This window comes from Cavia porcellus, unplaced genomic scaffold (assembly GCF_034190915.1).
Source record: "Cavia porcellus strain 051 isolate PalLab524CR breed Dunkin Hartley unplaced genomic scaffold, mCavPor4.1 scaffold_24, whole genome shotgun sequence".
NCBI classification, from domain to species: Eukaryota; Metazoa; Chordata; class Mammalia; order Rodentia; family Caviidae; genus Cavia; species Cavia porcellus.
The window spans coordinates 37326623-37347740 of NW_026947507.1; the positions used below are offsets into that span (position 1 = coordinate 37326623).

Genomic DNA, 21118 nt, shown 5'->3' on the forward strand with positions numbered 1-21118 from the left:
AGTTGAAGACAGCTAAGAAAAATAACAAGCTCCATTTTTGGTGAATAGTGTTCATAGTCCTGTATATGTTTGGTCTTCCTGGACATGTAGTTCTTGTTCCCTTAAATTTCAGCCAAGTTAGCTTGTAAACTACATGTTTGCATATCTTGTTATCCTGTTCATAGTCTAGATAGTATCTGGCACATAATTAATATCTAACAAGTGTTTCTTGATTGAATAATTCACTAAGTAAACAGTAAGTTAGTCTGCAAAAGAATGTGTCGGTTGTGGAAAATCTTCTCCCTGGTTTGTCCTCAGGGAATACACACGCACCTCCTATGTGTTTACTGAATGCTGAAAACTTAGAATAATATCCGGTTATGTCTTTTTTCTAAAAATAAATGACCTATAATTAGCAATATTTACTTGGTGTTTTTTGGAATTGAGACTATGAGGTTGAGAGGCAGAAGCAGTAGTTATAATTAGTACTATCCATCAGTTCAACTTTAATTTTCAGCTATGGATGTGTGCTTTTTACCTGAGCTTGGTCATAAAACATTTACTTTGTTAAATGCATAAAATGCCCAATATATTGAAACAGAATTCATTATTATTTGTACATTTTATTTGACCCTAAAGTCCACACAAAAAAGAAAATGTAGTCAAAAATTTAATGTTTCTTTGAGATTAATATGGGATATCTGGGCCACATGTTTAATGCATTGTCTTTTTTATAAAGATTCTAGAATCTTTAGATAGGCATTCACCTGCCTATACTAAGAACACTAACATTTCTTACCCTGAAATTGCTAGATTGTTTTCAATGTAAATGTTAAAGAGAAAAATATTAACATATTGCATTAAATTTTTCATAAATTCCCAGGGAAATTATAAGGAAAAATATATTGAACTGTTCATTGTTGCTGATGAGTATGTGGTAAGTTTTCAGAAAAACATTTTGATTTATTTTCATATTTATAAAACCCTACGTGACTCTAAAATAGACCCAAAAAAGTATCCTAATCAGAGTTTTCTGCTGGACTCACAGTCATGCTTTTATCCACCACCACCACCCTCTAACTAGAAGAATATAAGAGACTGTTGGGTCTTTGAACAGTGAAGCAGAATAGCCTGAACTGGAGCCGTCTACTCCATTACAAACTGCTGGAAATGTTGCACATTATATGAGAAATGGAAAATATGTCAGCAGTTCATAGTTGATCTCAAAAAATACCTGAAAATCTTCAAATGCTAAAAATTCAAAGGAAAGTCTCTATCAGTACAGGAAGTCAAATTCAAAAGGTTTGGTGACAAGTGATGTATAGAATGCACATATAGAGTTCTGAGGAATTAGTTATTGCACAGAGTGAAAAACTGACATTTGCCAGTTCTCTGTGTATTTCCAGAGCTATAAAGTACTGCCTTATGCCTGAAAGGGAAACCATAAAAAATCCACGGAAACTGCAATAGATAAAGGATGTGTCTACCTGCCTATAGGCACAGACAGGGAAAATGTCACATACAGGGGAGGGGGGAAGCCCTGTGACTGTGCCCTGCACTGATGCAGGGCATGACGGTGTGCATTTTTTCAGGTGCAGAGATGTCAAGGAGAGCTTTCAACATAAAAACTGCTTAATGATCTGTAAACAACTAGACCCTCAATCAAAAATGCTTCATAACGACCACAAAATAAACCAAAGTAGAGTGAATCACACAAGGAAGCATAAAGCAATGTAATGAGAAGGAAAAATATCTTACTAGGAGCTATAAGACATCTAGTGTTATCAAAATTATTCTATACAATTGAGGTATAGGCTTAAAGCTATTGAAGTTATAAAAATAAATAGCATTTTAAAATAAATGAGACTACAAAAAATAACGAACATACTTGAAAAATTTTAACTTCTGCCAAAGGAAACAGTATACATCTTTGAACTGAAAAGGAAGTTAGACACATGAGAAGGGGGGATCAGTGACTTGGAGGATAGAGGAGATGGAAATCTGTCACCTAAAGGGCACAGAGCAGTAAAAAGTTAGAAACTATGAAAGAGAAAACAGGAACTGCTGAATAAAAGAGTGAAGATGAGTCACTGGATGACAGGTAGTATTTTAGTGACCATTCTTGAGAGTTTTAAAAAAATAAAATGATGATTGATAAACTAGTTAACCACATGGAAGGATTTCAGAATAATAAAGACAAAGGGAAAAAAATTCAACCAAATTCAACTGGAACAAAGAAAAATGTTACCTACACATGAATTATACACAAAACTAGTAAGAGATATTGTAAGTTCCTAGACTGTACATTTAAAAAATAAAAAATTAATTCTAAAATCTGGAACTATCAGGCAAGAATAACAGATGGGTTGAAAGAAAGAAATCATACCTAAAATATGTGTGTAAATTGAAAGGGAAAAGTTGAACACAAATGTGTACAGCCTGAATACCAATCACTTAAAATAGGTTTAACAATAAGAGTACACAGCTCACACTCCATCCTCCCCAAGTCCTTCTGGTTGGAAATAGCTGGCTGATAAATGATCTTACTCCTGTGATCCCTGAGATATGTTTAGCATCTTTCCCTGGGATGCACATTATACAATCCCTACCAGGTAGACAGCAGGAATCCTGGTATGTGACGTATTTTCCTGGTGGGAAAACAGGACCCCACAATAGATCACCAAGAGTGTGTGAGGTCAGAGGAACAAAACTAGTAAACAGTTTCTTAAAGAGAAAATAATCAGTATTAAATGTGGAGAAGATGACCAGAAAGGTGACTGAAAAGGATAAGTGCATTTAAGAGGACATTTGTGAGCTGTCGAGAGTGGTTTCAAGAGAATAGTTATAGTTGAAATCAAACTATGATGATCAGATTGGGAGATGGAAACTACAAAACTTCTAAGGCCATATTTGGAGTCATGTAGATATTTAAAATAATAAGAGAGCAATGGAGTTGTAACTAGAGGATTCCTACAGGACTCAGGAAAACACGCTTATGTTTTATTTATATCATAGAAGCTTGACTATATGAATATACCCTAAGAGCATTTTTTTGTTATTATATGTATTTAGTTTCTCATTAGCAGCAAGATCCTAGTAGTACCAAAAGTGAATTTTTATGAAAGAAAAGAACTAAAGTCAAAATGGAGCAGAAAAGCAGCTGTGTCTTTTGAGCTTTTGCCCTGGAGAATAGGGAAATCCAGTTTTCTATCCCTCTGGCTCCAAGGCATTTTGGATTTTGTGTTCCATCATTTGTGACACTGAAGATTCAGGAAGAGAGGTGAAGTCTGTCTGTTTTCAACATCATGATTATTACAGAACTTTAATAGGTGCTGAGTTACGGTAACAGTGGCCTCTAAAGAATACCAACTTTACTACTGCAATGAAGTATGAAGAAATATAAAAGAGGAAAAAGTTGGAAAGAAAACCCTAATGCAGTGCTGAGCTAAAATATGTCGTCATAGACAGCTGCAGCTAGGTATTCAGTATTAAAACATTCCCCTCAGCAGGGCGTGGTGGTGCATGTGTACAATCCCAGCTCCTTAGGAGGCAAGAGCAGGAGGATCGCAAGTTTGAGGCTGGCCTGGGAAACTTAGTGAGGTCCTGTCTAAGGGTCCGGGGTGTTGCTTAGAGTAGGAGGCATGTTCCCCAGTACTGAGAATAAAAATCCCTCCGTGTGTTGCCAGGGTCTTAGACAGTTCTTTGTTTTGCTTTCTTCAGTTTTCCAGTGCATTTTTTCCTTGCAGTGTCTCATATGGTGGACGTATTTTGTTGAACTTTTACTCAGTTCATATCATTAATGCTTTTTTTTAATTTCTAGTATCGCAGGAATAATAATCCTCAGTCTAATCTAAGGAGAAGAATTTGGGGAATGGTCAATTTTATCAATATGGTAAGGATTGATGTAATTTGAATGAAATGAAAATACAAATGCAAAAAAAATGTTTATGTTAGCTCTCTGCTGCCCTTAGAAGTAACCTTGATACTGAGTGGTTCAAATTCCAGAGCTTCTCCAAGCAAACTAATAAAGAAAATGCTAGTGAAAAATCCTAGCAACAAGCCACAGGTTTGAGGTTTTCATGTTCTATGTAAATTCCACTTACTCTTTAAGTAAGTTTCAGGTGTTTCTCTCTAGTTACAAAATTTATGAAGCAACGTGCAAAGAGTTTGAAATCCAATTACATTCAGGCTAAATCTCTGTTCTAAATCAGTGGTCTGTGGCCTTGTGTAAAGTCCTTCAAGTTATAACTTATTACCCATGATTTGGTTTTAAAATGAGGGCAACAATTTCAGTAAAATCTCTTAAAATTGTTAATACACTTACATTTTAACGAAGTATAATCATTTAAAACAAATTTCAAATTGCATAGATCTTTCTTTGCTGATTGCTAAGACATCATGGATACCTCTGCCCTACTTATTACCTGAATGAAGAGGTCCATAGGGAGATGCTAGAAAGAATGGTCCTCTAGGTAGAGGTTTTCATTCAACACTTGAGGGGTGTTTAACCTATTTGTAGTTGTTGCTACTCTGAATGCAACTACTTTAAATACAGCCTTACATGTGAACAAGTTTTCATTTATTTTCTATAAATAACAAATGCTGGAGTCATATGGAATATATATACTATTCGGGGGGTATTTTTGAGAAATATTCATATATTTTATTTTAAAATTTTCATTCTGTTAAAAATATTTTAAATGTCCCTATGACCTTTTCTTTAATTGGTAGTTATAGACAGTGTTGTTTAATTTTCAAATAAAGATTCTTTATATTTTTATTATTGATTTCTAATTTTTATTCCATTAGAATTAAAGAATTTATTTTGCTTGATTTTCTTTTGATTTTTTTCAAGGTTTAGTTTACAGTCCAAAATTTGGTTTATGTGCACTTGATAAAACAAATGAGCAAATAAAAGAGTATTTTAATACAGGTGAATAGAGTTTTCTGTAAATGTCAGTTATGTCAAGTTAACTAATAGCATTTTCTTGATCTTTTTCCTTTTATTAATTAATTTTATGACTACTTATTACTGAAGTGAAAATATTCAATTCCAACTCTGATAGTGGGAAAGTCTCTTTGCTCTCTGTTACCAGATTTTGTTCCATGTCTATGAAGTTTTGCTATTAGATGCAGAGGAATTCCATCTACATGTCTTCTTTCTGGCTGGATCCCTTTACGGTCCTGCAATGCCCTTTGTGACTGCTGTAATTGTTCTTTGCTACTAAGCCTACTTCGACACTAATAGAGCCATTTCAGCTTTCATTTGATTTGTGTTTACATAATAGGATGTTTTACTATTTTTATTTTTAACTTACCTTTGTTTTTATGTTTAAAGTCGTGTTCTTAAAGATGGCAGATTTTCTTTTTTAAATCTGATCATTCCTGTATTTTAATTGATATACTTACATGATTTACATTTGCTGTAGTTATTGGTACATTTTTTGTTGCCTATTTCCTTGTCCTGTCAGCTTTTGAAAAGTATATTTTGCAGTACCTGCAGTTTACAGTTATCTTAGGGAGAGGGCACATGTGCAAAATGCAGCTTGATTCTTTTAATTCCTTCCTTCTAGTTTTACTCCTTCCTTTAAGTTTCCCTCCTCCAAGTTTTCTTCTGCCATTGTTTATTCTAATTAATAGTATTAATCTTATCTCATAGTGAATTGAAAATTTTTTGATCATTCTGTTCTTATTCCTGCTATTAGGTCTTTTAAAATATTTTGTATTTAATTATGGGTTTACAATATACATTTAATAAAAGTCTAACTTTAAATAGTGTTGCATTACAGAAGTGTATCATACTTATAGCATACTTTAAATTATCCAAGTTTTCTTTCATGATAATATTTTCATGCATTATTTAAAATTTTTTCTGTTTTGAGGAATTTTATATATTTTCTAAATTCGAAGATAGAATAAATTGCTCCCATATGACTCAACCCCAGTTTTTCCTATTTTTATCATCTTAGATTTACTGGATACATTTGTAACAATAAAATGCCATCAATACATTTCTATTGAGAAAATTTAAGTAATTAAAATTTTCTTGGTTTTAAACTAACACTCTTTTTCTACCCCAGGATGCTGCCCCGTATACCACGGTGCATCTAACCTCCAAGTCCTCTACGTCCTCCAGACTTCTCTTGACTGTGATAGGTTTTGGCCTTTCTTTTAACTTAATGGCCTTGAGAGCTTTTAAAAGTACATGTCAGGCATGGTCTAGAATACGCTATACTGCAATCTCTGGGATACTTTCTTGTGATGAAAAGATTATGGTTTTCTGGAGGAAAACCACAAAGACAATGGCCCGTTTTCATCATGGTCAATATCATTTATCACTAATGGTTTTAACCTGGGTCTACTGGCTTAAGTGATAGCCCCTGGTAGAATCACTCATTTTTCACTCCTTAACCTTCTCTATTCTTTGGGAGAATGTTAGTGTATACAGCTTACCCTTTAAGGGTGAGGAGTCAGGCTTCTGCTCTTTGAAGTGGAGTATATACATAACATGTATTACTTTGAATTCTTCTGCACAGGAGATGTATCTCTTGCCCCTCATTATTGTATTTATTTGATTATTTATATTGGTATAGAGTTGTGAATATTTGTTTAATACTTTAAGTTACTACTCTATTTTGTTAATCAAATTCCTCCAGATTTGACCATTGAATAATATTTTGGTTAGTCTGTGTTTCCATTTGGTGTACCTTTATCAAAGTGTGTGTGCATGGTTTTCACATTACTTAGATTCTCTGAGTTTCTTGGATCTGTGATTTAATGTTTTCTACTACTTTAACATGTTTTTAAAGTGCTTTTGTTTACCTTATTATTCTCTTTTCTGGATATATATAATGCATTATGTATATGCAAGATATTTATATTGCACATATATACATATGTATATATACATATGATATTGTACATGTATACATATGTATATACATACGACATTTACATGTATATGTATGTATATATACATATGTGCATATTTACATACATATGTATATATGTATGTAAGTGTGTATTTAGAAAGCTCTGCTTTTTCCACAGAATCAGACCTCCTCTTGTGTTTGTTTCACTCTTTTAACTCTATGTTACAATTTGCATAATTTCTATTGAGCTAATAGAATCCTTTTCCTATTTGATATGAGCCTTCTAAAACACTCACCAAAAGCATTCTTAATCTCTGCTAATGTACGTGTTTCTAACATTTCATTCAGTTCTGCTTACAGTTTTGACCTCAAAACTAGAATTCAACTCTTCTCAAGGACATTTTTCACTCTATTGTTTGTTTGTTTCTGAATAACAAATTACCACAAACCTAGCATTAGGAAGCTGTGTTCACCTCTCATCTCTGCAGAACCAGTCCGAGTACAGCACCACTGGTTGCTCTGTTCAGGACCTCCTAATGCCAAAGGATGGGGTCTCTGTTTATTTATGTGTTGATCGAAGTCAGCCTGTGCACCTGGAGGGCTCAGGAACTGGGGCCATCTAGGTTTCCAGAGGCCCTGATAATCCCTTCACTCAACCCCCCCCCCCCCCCCACACACACACACACCATGGATCCTTTCACATCCTGGCAGTTTTTCTAGTCTAGCAGAAGAATCTGTGCTACTTCCAGTTGCCATCTTTCTTATGAAGGTTTAGGTTGGGTTTATCCACAGCAAATTACCTTTTGTTTAACTTTACTGATTACTACCTTTACCACATAGCATAATCTAATTACAATAGCAAAATATACACAGTCCTGCCCTTACTGAAGAGGTGGTAACTGTACAGGATTTTTGTATCAAAAGACCAGAATCGATCTTAAAATTCTACAAACCATGTTCTTCTTTTCCACAAGAGCCTTTAATACTAATAATCAATTTAAATATCCTGTCAGCCAATTTCAACACGTGAATTATTCATGAGTCTAGTTTCACCAACTTTTTTCTCTTGAACAATAGGTTGTTTTTCCATGATATTTTGTATGTTCCGTGTTTTATTAGATAGTAGACATTATGTGTGGAATGGTAGAAACCATGAAACAGTCTTTATGCCTAAATGTGATATGCTTCTTCTTTTGCTAGGTCATTAGCCAGATCATCAATTTTGTCAGAAACTGAGCTGGGTTAGGGCTTTGTTGTTGCTGTGGTTATATACAGAGCATCATCGCTTTGAAATGCACCGGTCTTTCTTATGCTTCAAGTGGGTCCTGGTTCAGAACCATGTTCTCGTTCCAGTTTGTGCCTTCACTCAAAGCCTGTATCTCAGAGAAGATTTTCCTTACACTCGCATCCCTTCTTAAGTGCTCCTCTTCTGCTGCTGGCTGCTTATTGCCTGCTAGCCTGGTCATAGGTCACAGGGAAGCCTCTGTGGTCCTTTCTGTTTGCAGGCATGGGAAATACTTGCACAAGTAGTTCTCAGGATTCACTCTCCTTCCTCACTGTTGGGAGACCTCCACTCATTAGGGCCAACATTCATGTTATTTCACTAGGATATCTCTCATTTTTAATTTCATTATGTCTTCTTTTATCTTAGAAGTCAAAGTTCTTTCTCTAGGGCTTAGATCATTTCTATATAAACATCCAAATAAATATGTCAAACTAATCCAAAAGTTGAACAGATGAAGCATGGCTTTTATTTCAGATGTTATCTTTTTCCCTGAAGCAGAATATATCCTAGGATGACAAACATTCTTTCTATTTTCACTTCCAATCCATTTTGTGAATGTCAAAATCATCTATGAAGAGAAAGGCTTGACATAGTTCATGTTAAAAAAAATTCTTGCTCTGTAGGGCCTGACTTATGTTTATCCAACAATAAGATCAAGGCCAAGAGGAACAGTGATGGTAATGACTGGTGCCACTGGTAGATTTTGAAATCATTGCTTGATTAAATGTCGACATGCAAAACGGTTTAAAAGAATCTATTTCTCACGGTCATGAAGTGATCTTTTAGAGGAATTGTAAAGACACATGAAATTCAGTATATTCACACTCTGCAGGTTAAGTAGAAAGTTACAGAAGGCTATTGTAACAGGAATTATACCTCTAAGAAATTTCTTGAAAGGGAGTTTTATTCTTTAGTAATGCATGAGTGACTTTTCCAAGTCTGTTCTTAAATTCAGTGTTTGTTCTTTAGTCGTTCACCCTTCTTTAACTGGTGCTTTAAACTAGCTGTTGTGAAATATAAAAAGGATATAATGCATATTCCTTTGTCTCAAAATATCCACGATCATTGCTAAACTTTGTCTTCTCTTATTCTAGCACAAAAGAATCTACTAGCTAAGTATTTATAAAGCAGTTTAGAAAAGAAGTGAAAGGATTCATAAGCTGCCACCATTTCTTCATGGTTTGAGTAATCCCCAGTAAAGGTGCTGAAACAGAAAAGGTAGTTACAAAATTCAGTCATGATGTTCAATTTAAATACTGATAACAGGTTTCTAACTTTCTATAGAACTGATTCCTGGCCTAAATTAGAGAGAAAATCAAGGTGTATTCATTCCACCATCTGCCACCTTTACTAAATTCATTTTGAGCTAATTCATAACCCCAGCACTTTAATAAATGCTTTCTTCTGAACATATTCTGAGATCAGTGCTCAAAAGGCATATGATAGTTTGAGGAGAAATAAGTTTTTTGGTCAATTTCTTTGTCGATCATAGAAAAACATGCAGTATTCTGTACAATACACCCTGAATTCCATTGCAAGACATGTGTTTGTAAAATAACACCCACACTCTTTGCTCACATATGTCACATGTTAAAATTACTATGCTTTTAAGAAATACAAAAGAATATGATGATGGTAAAGGTTCCATCTAGCAGCCTGAGTTGTGCAAATTATTTCTTCTTTGGACAGATTTATAGTACCTTGAACATTCGTGTAACATTGGTTGGAATTGAAGTATGGACAAACGGAGACAAAATAGCACAAGTTTCAAACACAGAGACTACCTTACTGCATTTTTCAAATTGGCAAGAGACAGTCCTTAAAAAAAGGAAGAATTATGATCATGCTGTGTTACTGAGGTATGTGATTATTATCTTGCACATCTAAAGAGGGCTATTAAAATAGATAACAGAACAAATGAACAACAAAAATCATTTTTTAAAAATTTTATTTAAAGAAAAAAAGCAAAACCGAAAATAGTAGAAATAATACAGAATTTCAAAAAAATAATCTACAGTAAAAAAATCACTGGTTGACAAATTATATATTATCCTCTTAGAAATAGTTGTTCAAGTTACAAAATTAAAGCATACAAAGAGGACATTCAAACGGTGAGTCTACAAATAAACTATCAAAACATGCAGGCATTTCCAGGAAGTATCTGGCCCTCTAGACCTTTTCTCTCATCAAAGCATATGCAACCAGTCACCACCTCCCACAACAATCTTCTTTACTATACAATAAAGAAGACAACTAATTTGATAAGTTAAACCTACCACAACTTTTAGATTCCTGAAGAAAAGTTTGGATTTATTTATTCAATCATTAATTTCTTTAAATTGGGTCCAATTACACCACTTTTGTTGCTCAAAATATCTTGCATAATTCTTAGTCAAGAAAGAAGTGATAAGCAGCTGCAGGAATAAACTGAACACAACCTTATGTTTGGCATAGTCCTCTTACTCTAGGTAATGTTCAATTTCACGAAAACTACTCTCTCTTTTAAAAATTTTGTAGAAAAAATAATAGGAGAATAACAATAGCTAACACATTGCATATTGTTATCTTCAAAGTAGTTAATTAGAGTAAAAGATATAGGCATAAAAATCTGTGAACAATATTAGCACAAACCTTTCTTTTCAATGAACTAAGAGAAACTATTAAGACCATTATCTTGTATTATTTTTAGCATCTCTTTTGATGAACCTAAAGTTACTAAGCAGTGTACACTTTATCAGGTTACTTACTTTATCTACTTAAAACATTAGCATTTTTCCAATGAGCTGCAAATGCATCTTATTAATCTTCTTTCTGCTGTTGGCTGGATACTAGCTTACAGGCTGACCTCAGTAACAGCAAACTTCCAAAGCCTGTTATCAGAGGTCAATTCTAGTTCATTGGTATTTAATGAGTGTGAACTAGATCTCCAGAGCAGCATCAGGCTTGGTTTTCATACTTGGATGGATCATAGTATATATCTGCAATGATGTCATGTCAGACTTGGGCTTGGGTTTTTAAGCACTGGCATGCCCTAAAATTATGGAAGATGAGGGTTAGTAGAAGTATCCCTGTAAACCTCAGAGTGAGTGTGAGTAACTCTTTCCCTCTGTGCAAATATTTAAAACTATTTAGTATGCTGAAAATTATTGAAATAGATATAGTGGGCAATCATTTACCTATATAACATTCTTTTACCCTGGTCAGTAGCTTCCCATATCAACAGGATGTCTATCAACAAAGAAGGAGAGAATGGTGAATTGCTACTAACTGTCCAACTGCACATCAAATTTAGTATTTCTTATGTATTGTGTTTCCTGTATGTTTCTCCTATATTCACACAGAATAAGACTGTCTCTATGCACTAAGGCGATCCCTAGGGTACTTTCTTGGAATTATTTTTTCTTTTAAGTGACCATGAGGGAAACCAAACTTTAGATCATCTTTACTCTGGTGATTCACCTCTATTCATGGTGTTCTGCTTGAGTCTTGAGTTTAGGAAAACTAGAATTCTATGCTCCTCCATGACACACTGCAAAAAACTAACATATAGATGCAGTAACCAAAATACATCATTAATAAAGAAACACAATGTACCTCCTTGATCAAAGAGGTTAAAGACTAAAAGAGGTGAGCTCACCTGATCATTCATTTTATAGTTGAATACTATATTTTTGAAATGTTGTCTTCCACCCAAAAGAGCTTTCCTTACTGTGACCCAATTGGAAAAGTTGTTTCTGAATCAAATCAAACATTGATACCTATAATACATAAATCTTCATTTGCCTTTCTATGTAATCTGGGAATAGTCATTTTTATATAGCAGATATTTTACACATTTCATTATAGCTATCAAATCCTCTCTGAGTTTTCAACGTTGATTGAAATTTTAAAGTTTTTTCAACTGTATATAATTAATCATGGTGCTGAGTACATTCATGTTTGTTTCCTTAAACCTTTTTAAATTTAATTTATTAACTGATTTATCACTTAGTGATTTTTATCTAGAGTTGAGTTTAGGATATGCTAAAGAAAAAATCAAACACTTGGCTTTAGTTTTTGTTTTTAAAAACTGTTTTTGCTTTATGATTTCAGCTCAAGTTTGAGTTAGCATTTTTAGTACCTCTACTATAGCTTAGGTTCAAAGTGAGGTAAATATTAACTAATCCATCCTCAATTCAAGAACTGCAGAAATAAGAAGGCACTTTCATATGCATAGGTATTAGCACTGTGGTGGTTCAATGCTACTGAATCTTTGTGTTAAGCCACTAACTCAAACTGAGGAGTGTATTTGTATCGTGTCTGTAGTGGGAAGTGGCTCTATACCCACACACAAGGAGCATCTTATCCAGGGGGGATGTGCCTGCCTATTTATTCCGCCAGTGTTGTTAAGGTGAGTCGTGCTCTATTTATAACACATTGCTTAATCAAAATGTTGAATTTAAATTTCTATAATGTTCTGGGTCCCCTTGAAAGACACCACTTATGCATCTTGTCATATATACCTGCAAACATGTTATGAAAACTTACATTTCCTTTATTAAATGAGAAAAGAAATATCTTACAAAAACCTGCTGATGAATAATAAAGGTAAAGCAGTGTAGCTAAGCATTCAAATGAACATCATGCATGGATTAACATATGGTTAGCAAAGCTCTTTAGTCTGTTAAATATAATTATTTATAAGGACAAAATGTAATGACTTATTCAGCAAGTGAGGATAATTGTTCTCATGCTGAAAAGAAAATGTATAAAACACATAACACATGTTATCAAAACGGCCTTGCAACTCATATTCAGAAAACACAATCCATTTTGAAATCTCAAGTTTCTAATAAATGCTGACAAAGTAACCCTATTAGAAAAACTATTGATAACCTGAATGTGTGTATTTATTTCTTTTATTTTTTTGCTTAGTTGCACTGTGCCACCTTGAACTTAGAAACTAATGCTGATTAAATTACTACATGAACTATTTTAATTTTAAAACATTTACACAGCTCTGTTTATACCTATCTATACATTTACCTTTGGAATTTCAGTAACATAGGTTTTGCATAATACAGTCCATCTACTCTGATGTAGGCTGTTACCACTTCACTTACATTTTAATCAGTCCAGGAAACGTTTTAAACTTTACATGAACCAAAAGGATATGTTAAAAATGTTTCATTAGCTTTATAGTAACCTGATAGCCTATCCCTCTTTGGAAATATTTCATCATTCATATAAGCATTACAATATGTGTTTCAACTAAAAACCAGGCTGCCATGGATATTATATCTCTGATCTGTAGGTTGCTGCATAATGGAAATTCCATTCACAAGATTATGTGCATTGTTGTTTAGTGTCAGATTAAAAGCAAGAGCATCACACAGTTTTGTGTCCCCTTTGAATAGCTAGTATTCAGAAGGCAATCATTAACATTTATTATGTATTACAGAACATTTGCAAAATAGTGTACCATAAATGGCATGGCTAATAAAAGAAGGAAACTTATTTATCACAGTTCTGGAGACTGAGAGGTCCAGGGTCAAGGTGCTGGTAGATTTGGCCTTTGACGAGTCTACTGTCTGGCTCAGAGCTCACATGTTCTAGCTGTGTCACCACATATCAGGTAGACAGGGAAGGGATATCTGGGTACCTTCTTCAGAAGGGCAGTAATCCCATTTGTGAAGGCTCTGCACCCATGGCCTTGTCATCTCCATTCTTTTGGGCTAGGCTTCAACAGATACATTTTAGAAGGACACATGCATTCGGCCGATAGCACCATTAGTATGTTTTAGCTGTAGCTGTGGTTGAGTCTATGTAAACCTAATGGTGAATACACACACACACATACACATACTTCAAAACTTTAGAGCTAAAGACACTGAAAGTGTGATTTTCCCAACCGTATTATATTATAAAAGAGCTGAGGTACATGATCTAACTAAGAGCTAAGACTGCATCTTTCAGCCACAGCCAAAGTGCTATATAGGGACTTCAGTGTTCTTCCTTTGAAAACTTTCTAATGAACATTTTGTTTTTTTGCATCAGGATCTTTTGCCCGACATAAACATAATTGCAAACAGAATGGCACATCACTTGGGACACAACCTGGGGATGCGTCACGATGAGTTCCCATGCACTTGTCCTTTGGGAAAATGCGTGATGGATAGTGCTGGAAGGTGAGGCTCAGAAAATGCTGGGAACACATTTAAATATTTGGGGAATATATCCTAGTAAATACTTTAGAGAACTATTTTAGTGATGTGTTGATACGAAGTGTAATTTTCTGGAAGCTACAGAAACAAAATCAGTTATAATGAGTAGTGAAATTCTGGAGGGCTAAACCTTATTACCTGGTAGTGTTCCTTTTTAGTGACTCATGAAAATAAGTTTTAACACTCCATCAGCACACGTTATGAAAGTATGCTATGATCAATTAGCACCACTCTCAAGAAACACAAATAGGTGAGAAATGGATCCTATGTGTCCATCTCTACTATAATTTCCTGCCTCACATCTTTACCCAAATCCATTCTCAGCAAAGCTTTCCCTGGCCACCTAACCCAACTTCTCAATCCTCTTTCATCACATGTGTATCCTGGTATTTTTTTTTAACCCCGCTCCCTTTTGTTTTTGTTTTGTTTGGTTTGGCTTTCTCCTTTGTACTTTTCCCTATCTAAAATATCCTATGTAAAATGTAAGTAGATTATTTATTACATTATTCCTTCACTAAAATATAAGCTCCTTGAAGTCAGAAGGGTTTGTCTTTTCTTGGTCACTGCTACATTACTATGGTTGAGAAATTCCTGAGAACCTGTTAAGCCCTCCATAAACAGTTGCAGCATGAATGGATGCCCAGCTACACTGTGATTCAGCTGGTGGTGAGCCCTGCCCTGAGGATTGTTAGACCTCTTCATAGTAGGTGTGTGTAATGCTTAGTGCATGCTAAGACTGTGTCTGTGAATGACTGTCAGCTCTTCCATATATAGAATAAATGACTTAAAATACACGAACACAGTGGCTGGGGCATAAACTGAGAGCTCAGACACCAGTATCTAATTTTGCCTGGTTATCTATACAGTTAGTCTTACTCACAGAATTCCCATCCCCATCCAATGTAATCATGATTCTTAAAGTACTTCTGTGTTCACTCATAGTGTGAATAATACTGTTAAGGGAGACAAACAAAAGATAGAAGGGAACTTTATTTTTAAAGAAGTATTTTGCATTCCTAAGCATGCTTATAACATTATTAAACAATTTGGCTTAGGCAAACATAGATAATCACTCTGTACCAGGCATTGTGTTAACTAGTAGGTTTTTCATTTGCTTTTTATTTCTGAGACAGAGTCTCAAAAGTTGCCCAGGCTGAGCTCTTAACTGGGATCCTTTTGCCTCAGCCTCTCAGAATGCTGAGATTACAGGCTCGAAGTACTGTGCCTGGTTTGGATGTTTTTTTTATTTTTTAAATTGAGCATGATACATTGCTTTGTGGAGCTTTTAATACTGCAAGGTTGGTGAACACAGATAACAATATTGTAAAACTATTTTTATCCCAGACTTGTGGAGGCAGACATGGAAGCAGCAAGTGTGGACATCTAGTCCAAAATGTGGGCTTCAGGAATGATTTTCTAGAAGATGGATCACTCAGTATTTTCACTGAAATGTCATGTGTTAGCTGTGTTTTAAGATGTTTTCAACAATGATGAGCCTAGATCCTGTTCTGCTCTCATAGTGAACATTTGAATTTGTCCTTTCTAAATTCTTCATACGACTTTTACAGCTGCTGTGACATAGTACATTGATATAGTAAATCCTGATTTTTATCTCATTCTGCCTCTAGCATTCCTGCAATAAAATTCAGTAAATGCAGCCACACCCAGTACCAGCAGTACCTGAGGGATTATAAACCAGCCTGCCTGCTCAATATTCCATTTCCTGACAATATTAAAGACTTCTCCTTTTGTGGGAACAAGAAAATAGATGAAGGAGAAGAATGTGACTGTGGCCCCATTCAGGTATTTGAGAACCATGTTGTCTTTAAATTATAAAGTTTACATTCAGTTGAAATCTAAGCAGGGATATAGCCATTAATCATATTAACTATCAAGTTCCTTTTAAAAGCTTTTTAAAAACTAAGGTTCTTTCCATATAAAGACAGGATGTTGGGGAAGTCTCGTTTTGGTTTCTTAGGAAATTATACCTTGTGCATAATGACCTTGCTAGAGCTCAGAAGCTTCGCACTCACTTGGTTTGTGTATTAATTGGCTCATTCTGTGAGAAGGTCCCTCAGCTGTCACTATGCGTGAACTCTTATGCACGGTAACATGTAGCCATCTTACAAAACCCCTTATAGTGAATCAACTGAGTTTTAATCCTGACAGCAGGGGGATATTCTTTGTCACACCTGGACAGTTCTCATTGTTAGGAAACATTTCACAGTGCAGAAATTCTCAAAATTTTCACATCACTATTACAGCTTTGATCATTGGGACATTTAGGAACAAAGCTTTGACAAATTTTAAAGTCATTCTTAATCTGTTTTTTTCCCTGCATAGAACTAGTTCTTTCATAAGCTCATTAAATAAATATGTGTCCTAGACAATTTACCGCTCAAATTGAAAGCCACATACAAAAATATGTGGGCTGTTGTTAAGGGAATGGACTCTGGTTCAGTAGGTCTGGACCTGGGCCATGAGTCTGCACTGCTACCAAGCTGCAAGGTTCTGTTGATGTCACTTCTCTGAAAACCATGTTTTTAAATCTATGCTCATCTCAAAAATAGCCCAATAGGACAACTCTCATGAGACCTCACAATCAGAATATGGACAACGATGTGTCTAGAGATATAAGAACTCATCTTTATATGATTTAGGGTAAATATAATGGGGCTCTTCATCTTGGAAACTGATTCTCTTGCCCAAGTGTCATCTTTGGAATGGTTCTACAGCTTCATTCCAACACAGGAAGTACCTTACCTGATCAGACATAGACAATTTTATTTAAGTAGGTAGGACTTGTAGTTATTATACGCCTCACTGATATTATACAAAGATATATTCTTTTAGAAGAAAGGTCAGCCTGGTCTGCTTGTCATCTTGAACAAAAGTCAAATTTGGATCTTTAGAAACTGTGTTGTCTCACATCAAATTTTGGCATAAGGAAGCAATAGGAACTTCCAGGGAATGAGAGCCATCAGAACAGAAGAGGACAGAAGCTATAGACCTGCATGGAACTGCACCCCTGCCCATGAACACTCATAAACTCTGCAGTATTGAAGAGCCAGGAGGGAAGGAATTGCAGCTAACATCCCAAACTCAAACTTTGAACAGTAACCTTTATCCATACATTGTAGCCAGGGATCATGTAGTTGTCTTTACTTCTGAAAAATTAATGAGTTGATTTGTTGTGCTTCCATTTAAATAAAAGCTAAGCCACGCATCAGTTTTCTGTTAATTTTTGATTATTGCCAGGAGTGCACCAATCTTTGCTGTGATGCACACACATGTATGCTGAAGCCAGGATCTACTTGTGCACAAGGAGAATGCTGTGAATCTTGTCAGGTGAGATACTTGGTTGGAAGATAGTTTCTCTGCTTTCAGTTTAAGTTATATAAATCCAAGGAGCTGTTGGCCATGGACAATCACCATAAATTCTTGGCACTATCTATGCAGAGGTGCTCAGACTTCTGAGAACAGGTGATGCTGTGATCTGGGGAGTAGAGAAGCCAGTAAGCATTTTTTGGTGTTTTAGGAATGATGTCACATGACCAGACTGTTCTTGCCCTTCTGTAAATTATTACCAACCTACATAACCTCATCCGGGAGTAAAAACTGATGTCCCAACAACTTGAACTAAAAGGACAAAAGTATTATACTGGGATTTCAAAGTAGTCATGGCGAATAAAGCAGAGAAATAATCCTAGAGGAGACTAGATGACTCTGTCCAAGGATTTATTGACACTTCAATCACCCTTCTGGGCTGTAAGCTCACAAAGGAAAGAAACATGACTTTTCAACTTCAAATCTCTCCAGAATCAGTACCAGTAAATGCATATTGAACAGCTGAACAAGAGAATTCTCCACATGATTGTTTCCAAAGTTTTAAAATTTTTTATTCCAGGGTATTTTTCCAGTTCATATGGAGATACTGGTCTCTTGGGAATGGAGATTCTTTACTATAGATAGGGTTTCCCACTATATGCAGGTAGCAAGCAAGAAAAATATAAGATAAATGAGAATTCTTGCTCATTTTACCATTTTATATCCATTACACTTCTATCTAAGGCTGCTTTCGTAACAAAGTCCCAAATCATGATCTTATTATGCTTAAAATTACATAAAAGTGAAAGCATTTGCAAATGACAACAGTCCTCAGTGGAATGGAGAAAAAAATTAGAACGTACTCTTAGAGCCTTTTTTGTGTGTGTGTGTTTGTTTGTTTGTTTAAAGATAGATTGCATGGTCAACTTTTTACATATTTACTGGAATTTACATTATCTAAGTGTGTCAAAAATGCAGTCTCTGTTTCTCTTCAACAGATAAAGAAAGCAGGGTCCATATGCAGGCCAGGAAATGATGAATGTGATTTTCCCGAAGTCTGCACTGGCCACTCCTCTGAGTGTCCTAAGGATAGGTTCCGAGTCAATGGATTTCCTTGCAATAATGGAGAAGGCTACTGCTTCATGGGGAAATGTCCCACACGGCAGGATCAGTGTACTGAGTTGTTTGATGATGGTGAGAGATTGTCACAGTGAATGATTAATATAAAGACAATAACTTCTCCTTAAGATTTTGGGACAAGACTGACAATGATAAAAATTTTGATACTTTTCCAAAGTATTGCTTAGTATCTGTTTGAGTATTACCTCTGTTAGTTGGTCCTTCCTCCAATATTAATTGTCTGAGTATGTTAATTAATGTGCATGTGTTATTGTTTTATACCTCCATTCCTACTTACAATACTCTCCTAAAAACTATTCAATGGAATAGTTTTTAAATTTTTTATTCCAGTCTACTTCACACTACATGATACAGGATGATACTAAGGTCAATTGCATAAGAAAATAAGGTGTTTTAAGATTCCCAATTTTCCTGGGGTCTTTGGTTCTTTTACTTTTTTCGAATCATTGTGCATTTCAGACGCAAAAGAGAGCCCTCCTGTCTGCTACATGCTGAATAAAAAAGGAAACAATTTTGGTTACTGCAAAAACAAGGAAAACAGATTCGTTCCCTGTGAAGAGAAGTAAGTGCCCAGTGAAAAAGCAGTAAGTGCTCTATGGTAGGCTTTGATGAGCTAAGACTTCCAGGTCTGCCAAATGACATTCTGTAGGAATTTTTGCATGTGGCAAAACAGAGAACAACCATCATAAAAACTTATGGCCAAGTTCAGCTGTGCTCCTCAGCAAGCGAGCTGGAAGTGGACAGTGATTTCCCTTAGTTTACTCTTAGCAGCTGCCTGAGATGGCAATGGGGGTTACTATGGGAATAGACCTGCAGCTTTGTTATCAGAATCAACAGATACGCTCTACAGAAGGGAAGAGCAGAGAGGAATCCCAGTATCCTGATGAAAGTCATGTTATTTCAAGTCATTAGTGAAATGTAATCTTCTGTAAGCTTGAACTAATACAGATCTGTGAGAATCATAGAGAAATTTAAAAGTGATTGCCTTGCATATTTAATCTCCTCTTCTGAGTTTCCAGGACCACGACTTTAACCATCTAATGCTTTGCTTAGTCATGGTCAAGCCTGAATATCCTGTTGACTAACTTGAATCTAAAAAAATGTGACCCGGCTTCTTTGCAGCAGGCTGGTCTCTGAAGCTCTGTTTACAGTCCCTAGTCTGAGAATTCTCTCCTTCCCCTCCAGAGATGTGAAGTGTGGCAAGATTTACTGTTCCGGAGGACACCACTCACCTCTCCCCAGAGAAATCAAAACCTTTTTTCTTAAGGATCGAAAGCAGAATGTCGTCATCGAATGCAAAACCATCTTTTTATATCACAATTCTAAAGATATTGGTCTGGTTGATTCTGGAACAAAATGTGGAGAGGAGATGGTGAGATGGAAATTCTTTGTTGTATTACAACTGACTGGTTCAACTGCTCAGAAAGAGTGCTGAGTCTTATAATTGGTTCCAGGGGGAGTTACACATGGGAAATCAGGGAAAAAATGGCTACTACTTCTTTATTTTTGAGGAACAGTAGCAATAACACTGTGATATTCCTTTTGCTTAATTTAGTAACATAAAATGATATGTAATTGTTATATATAGGCTTAATTAATATTTCTACTAGACTTATAGTGATATTTTTTGAATTAACATAACTACAAAATCAGTATGGGTCCCTCATTTATTTTATTTATTCAACCATATATATTGGCCAAGTATGAAGTTGTCAGAAATTACGCTAGATACAGATGATTTAAAGATGAGAATACTTGAAAATTTCATATAGTAAACTAAAGAGATCATCACAATTCAGTCACACCATTTTCTTAGATTCCAGATTGGTTTGCATCTGGAATCCAAAGGCAGCAGTGGCTATGTGCTCATGGAAGATGGGTGATATCTTACTTTTCAGTTTCAACCTGGTGAACATTTTTAACACAGAGAAAATGGGAAAGACTTGCTTACTTTTTATTTTTCAGCTTTTAAACTTAATTTTAATTGACACTTGTTGATTGTACAGTTACGGGGACAGTGTCATATTTTAACCCAATGTTCAGTATGTGATGATGGAATATGGCTATGAATGTGCTCATCACCTCATATATTTATAACTTTTCTGTACTGGGAACATTCAAAACCTTTTCTAGTTAGAAATAAAAGTTACGGTTAATGATCACCATGCCATCATACATTAGAACTTACTCCATCTATGTAAACACAAGTGTAACCTGTTCAGCAACCTCACCATCCCCTTTTCTCTCCACCCTTCCCAGCCTCTGGCAATGATTCTGCTTCCCACTTCTCTGAGAACAGCTATCTTAGCTTT

General features: G+C 35.3%; 1 protein-coding gene across 1 annotated transcript in view; it reads left to right on the forward strand.

The window, feature by feature from the left end:
• The window catches only part of Adam7 (ADAM metallopeptidase domain 7), a 46174-nt gene that overhangs the window by 13169 nt on the left and 11887 nt on the right, over positions 1 to 21118 (forward strand). Inside the window, exons 7-16 of the mRNA XM_063234547.1 lie at positions 863 to 916; positions 3800 to 3871; positions 9826 to 9995; positions 12442 to 12526; positions 14173 to 14303; positions 15968 to 16142; positions 17598 to 17687; positions 18665 to 18860; positions 19266 to 19368; positions 19992 to 20178. Of these exons, the coding sequence (XP_063090617.1) occupies positions 863 to 916; positions 3800 to 3871; positions 9826 to 9995; positions 12442 to 12526; positions 14173 to 14303; positions 15968 to 16142; positions 17598 to 17687; positions 18665 to 18860; positions 19266 to 19368; positions 19992 to 20178 (1263 nt within the window). The remainder of the gene's footprint in view (positions 1 to 862; positions 917 to 3799; positions 3872 to 9825; positions 9996 to 12441; positions 12527 to 14172; positions 14304 to 15967; positions 16143 to 17597; positions 17688 to 18664; positions 18861 to 19265; positions 19369 to 19991; positions 20179 to 21118) is intronic.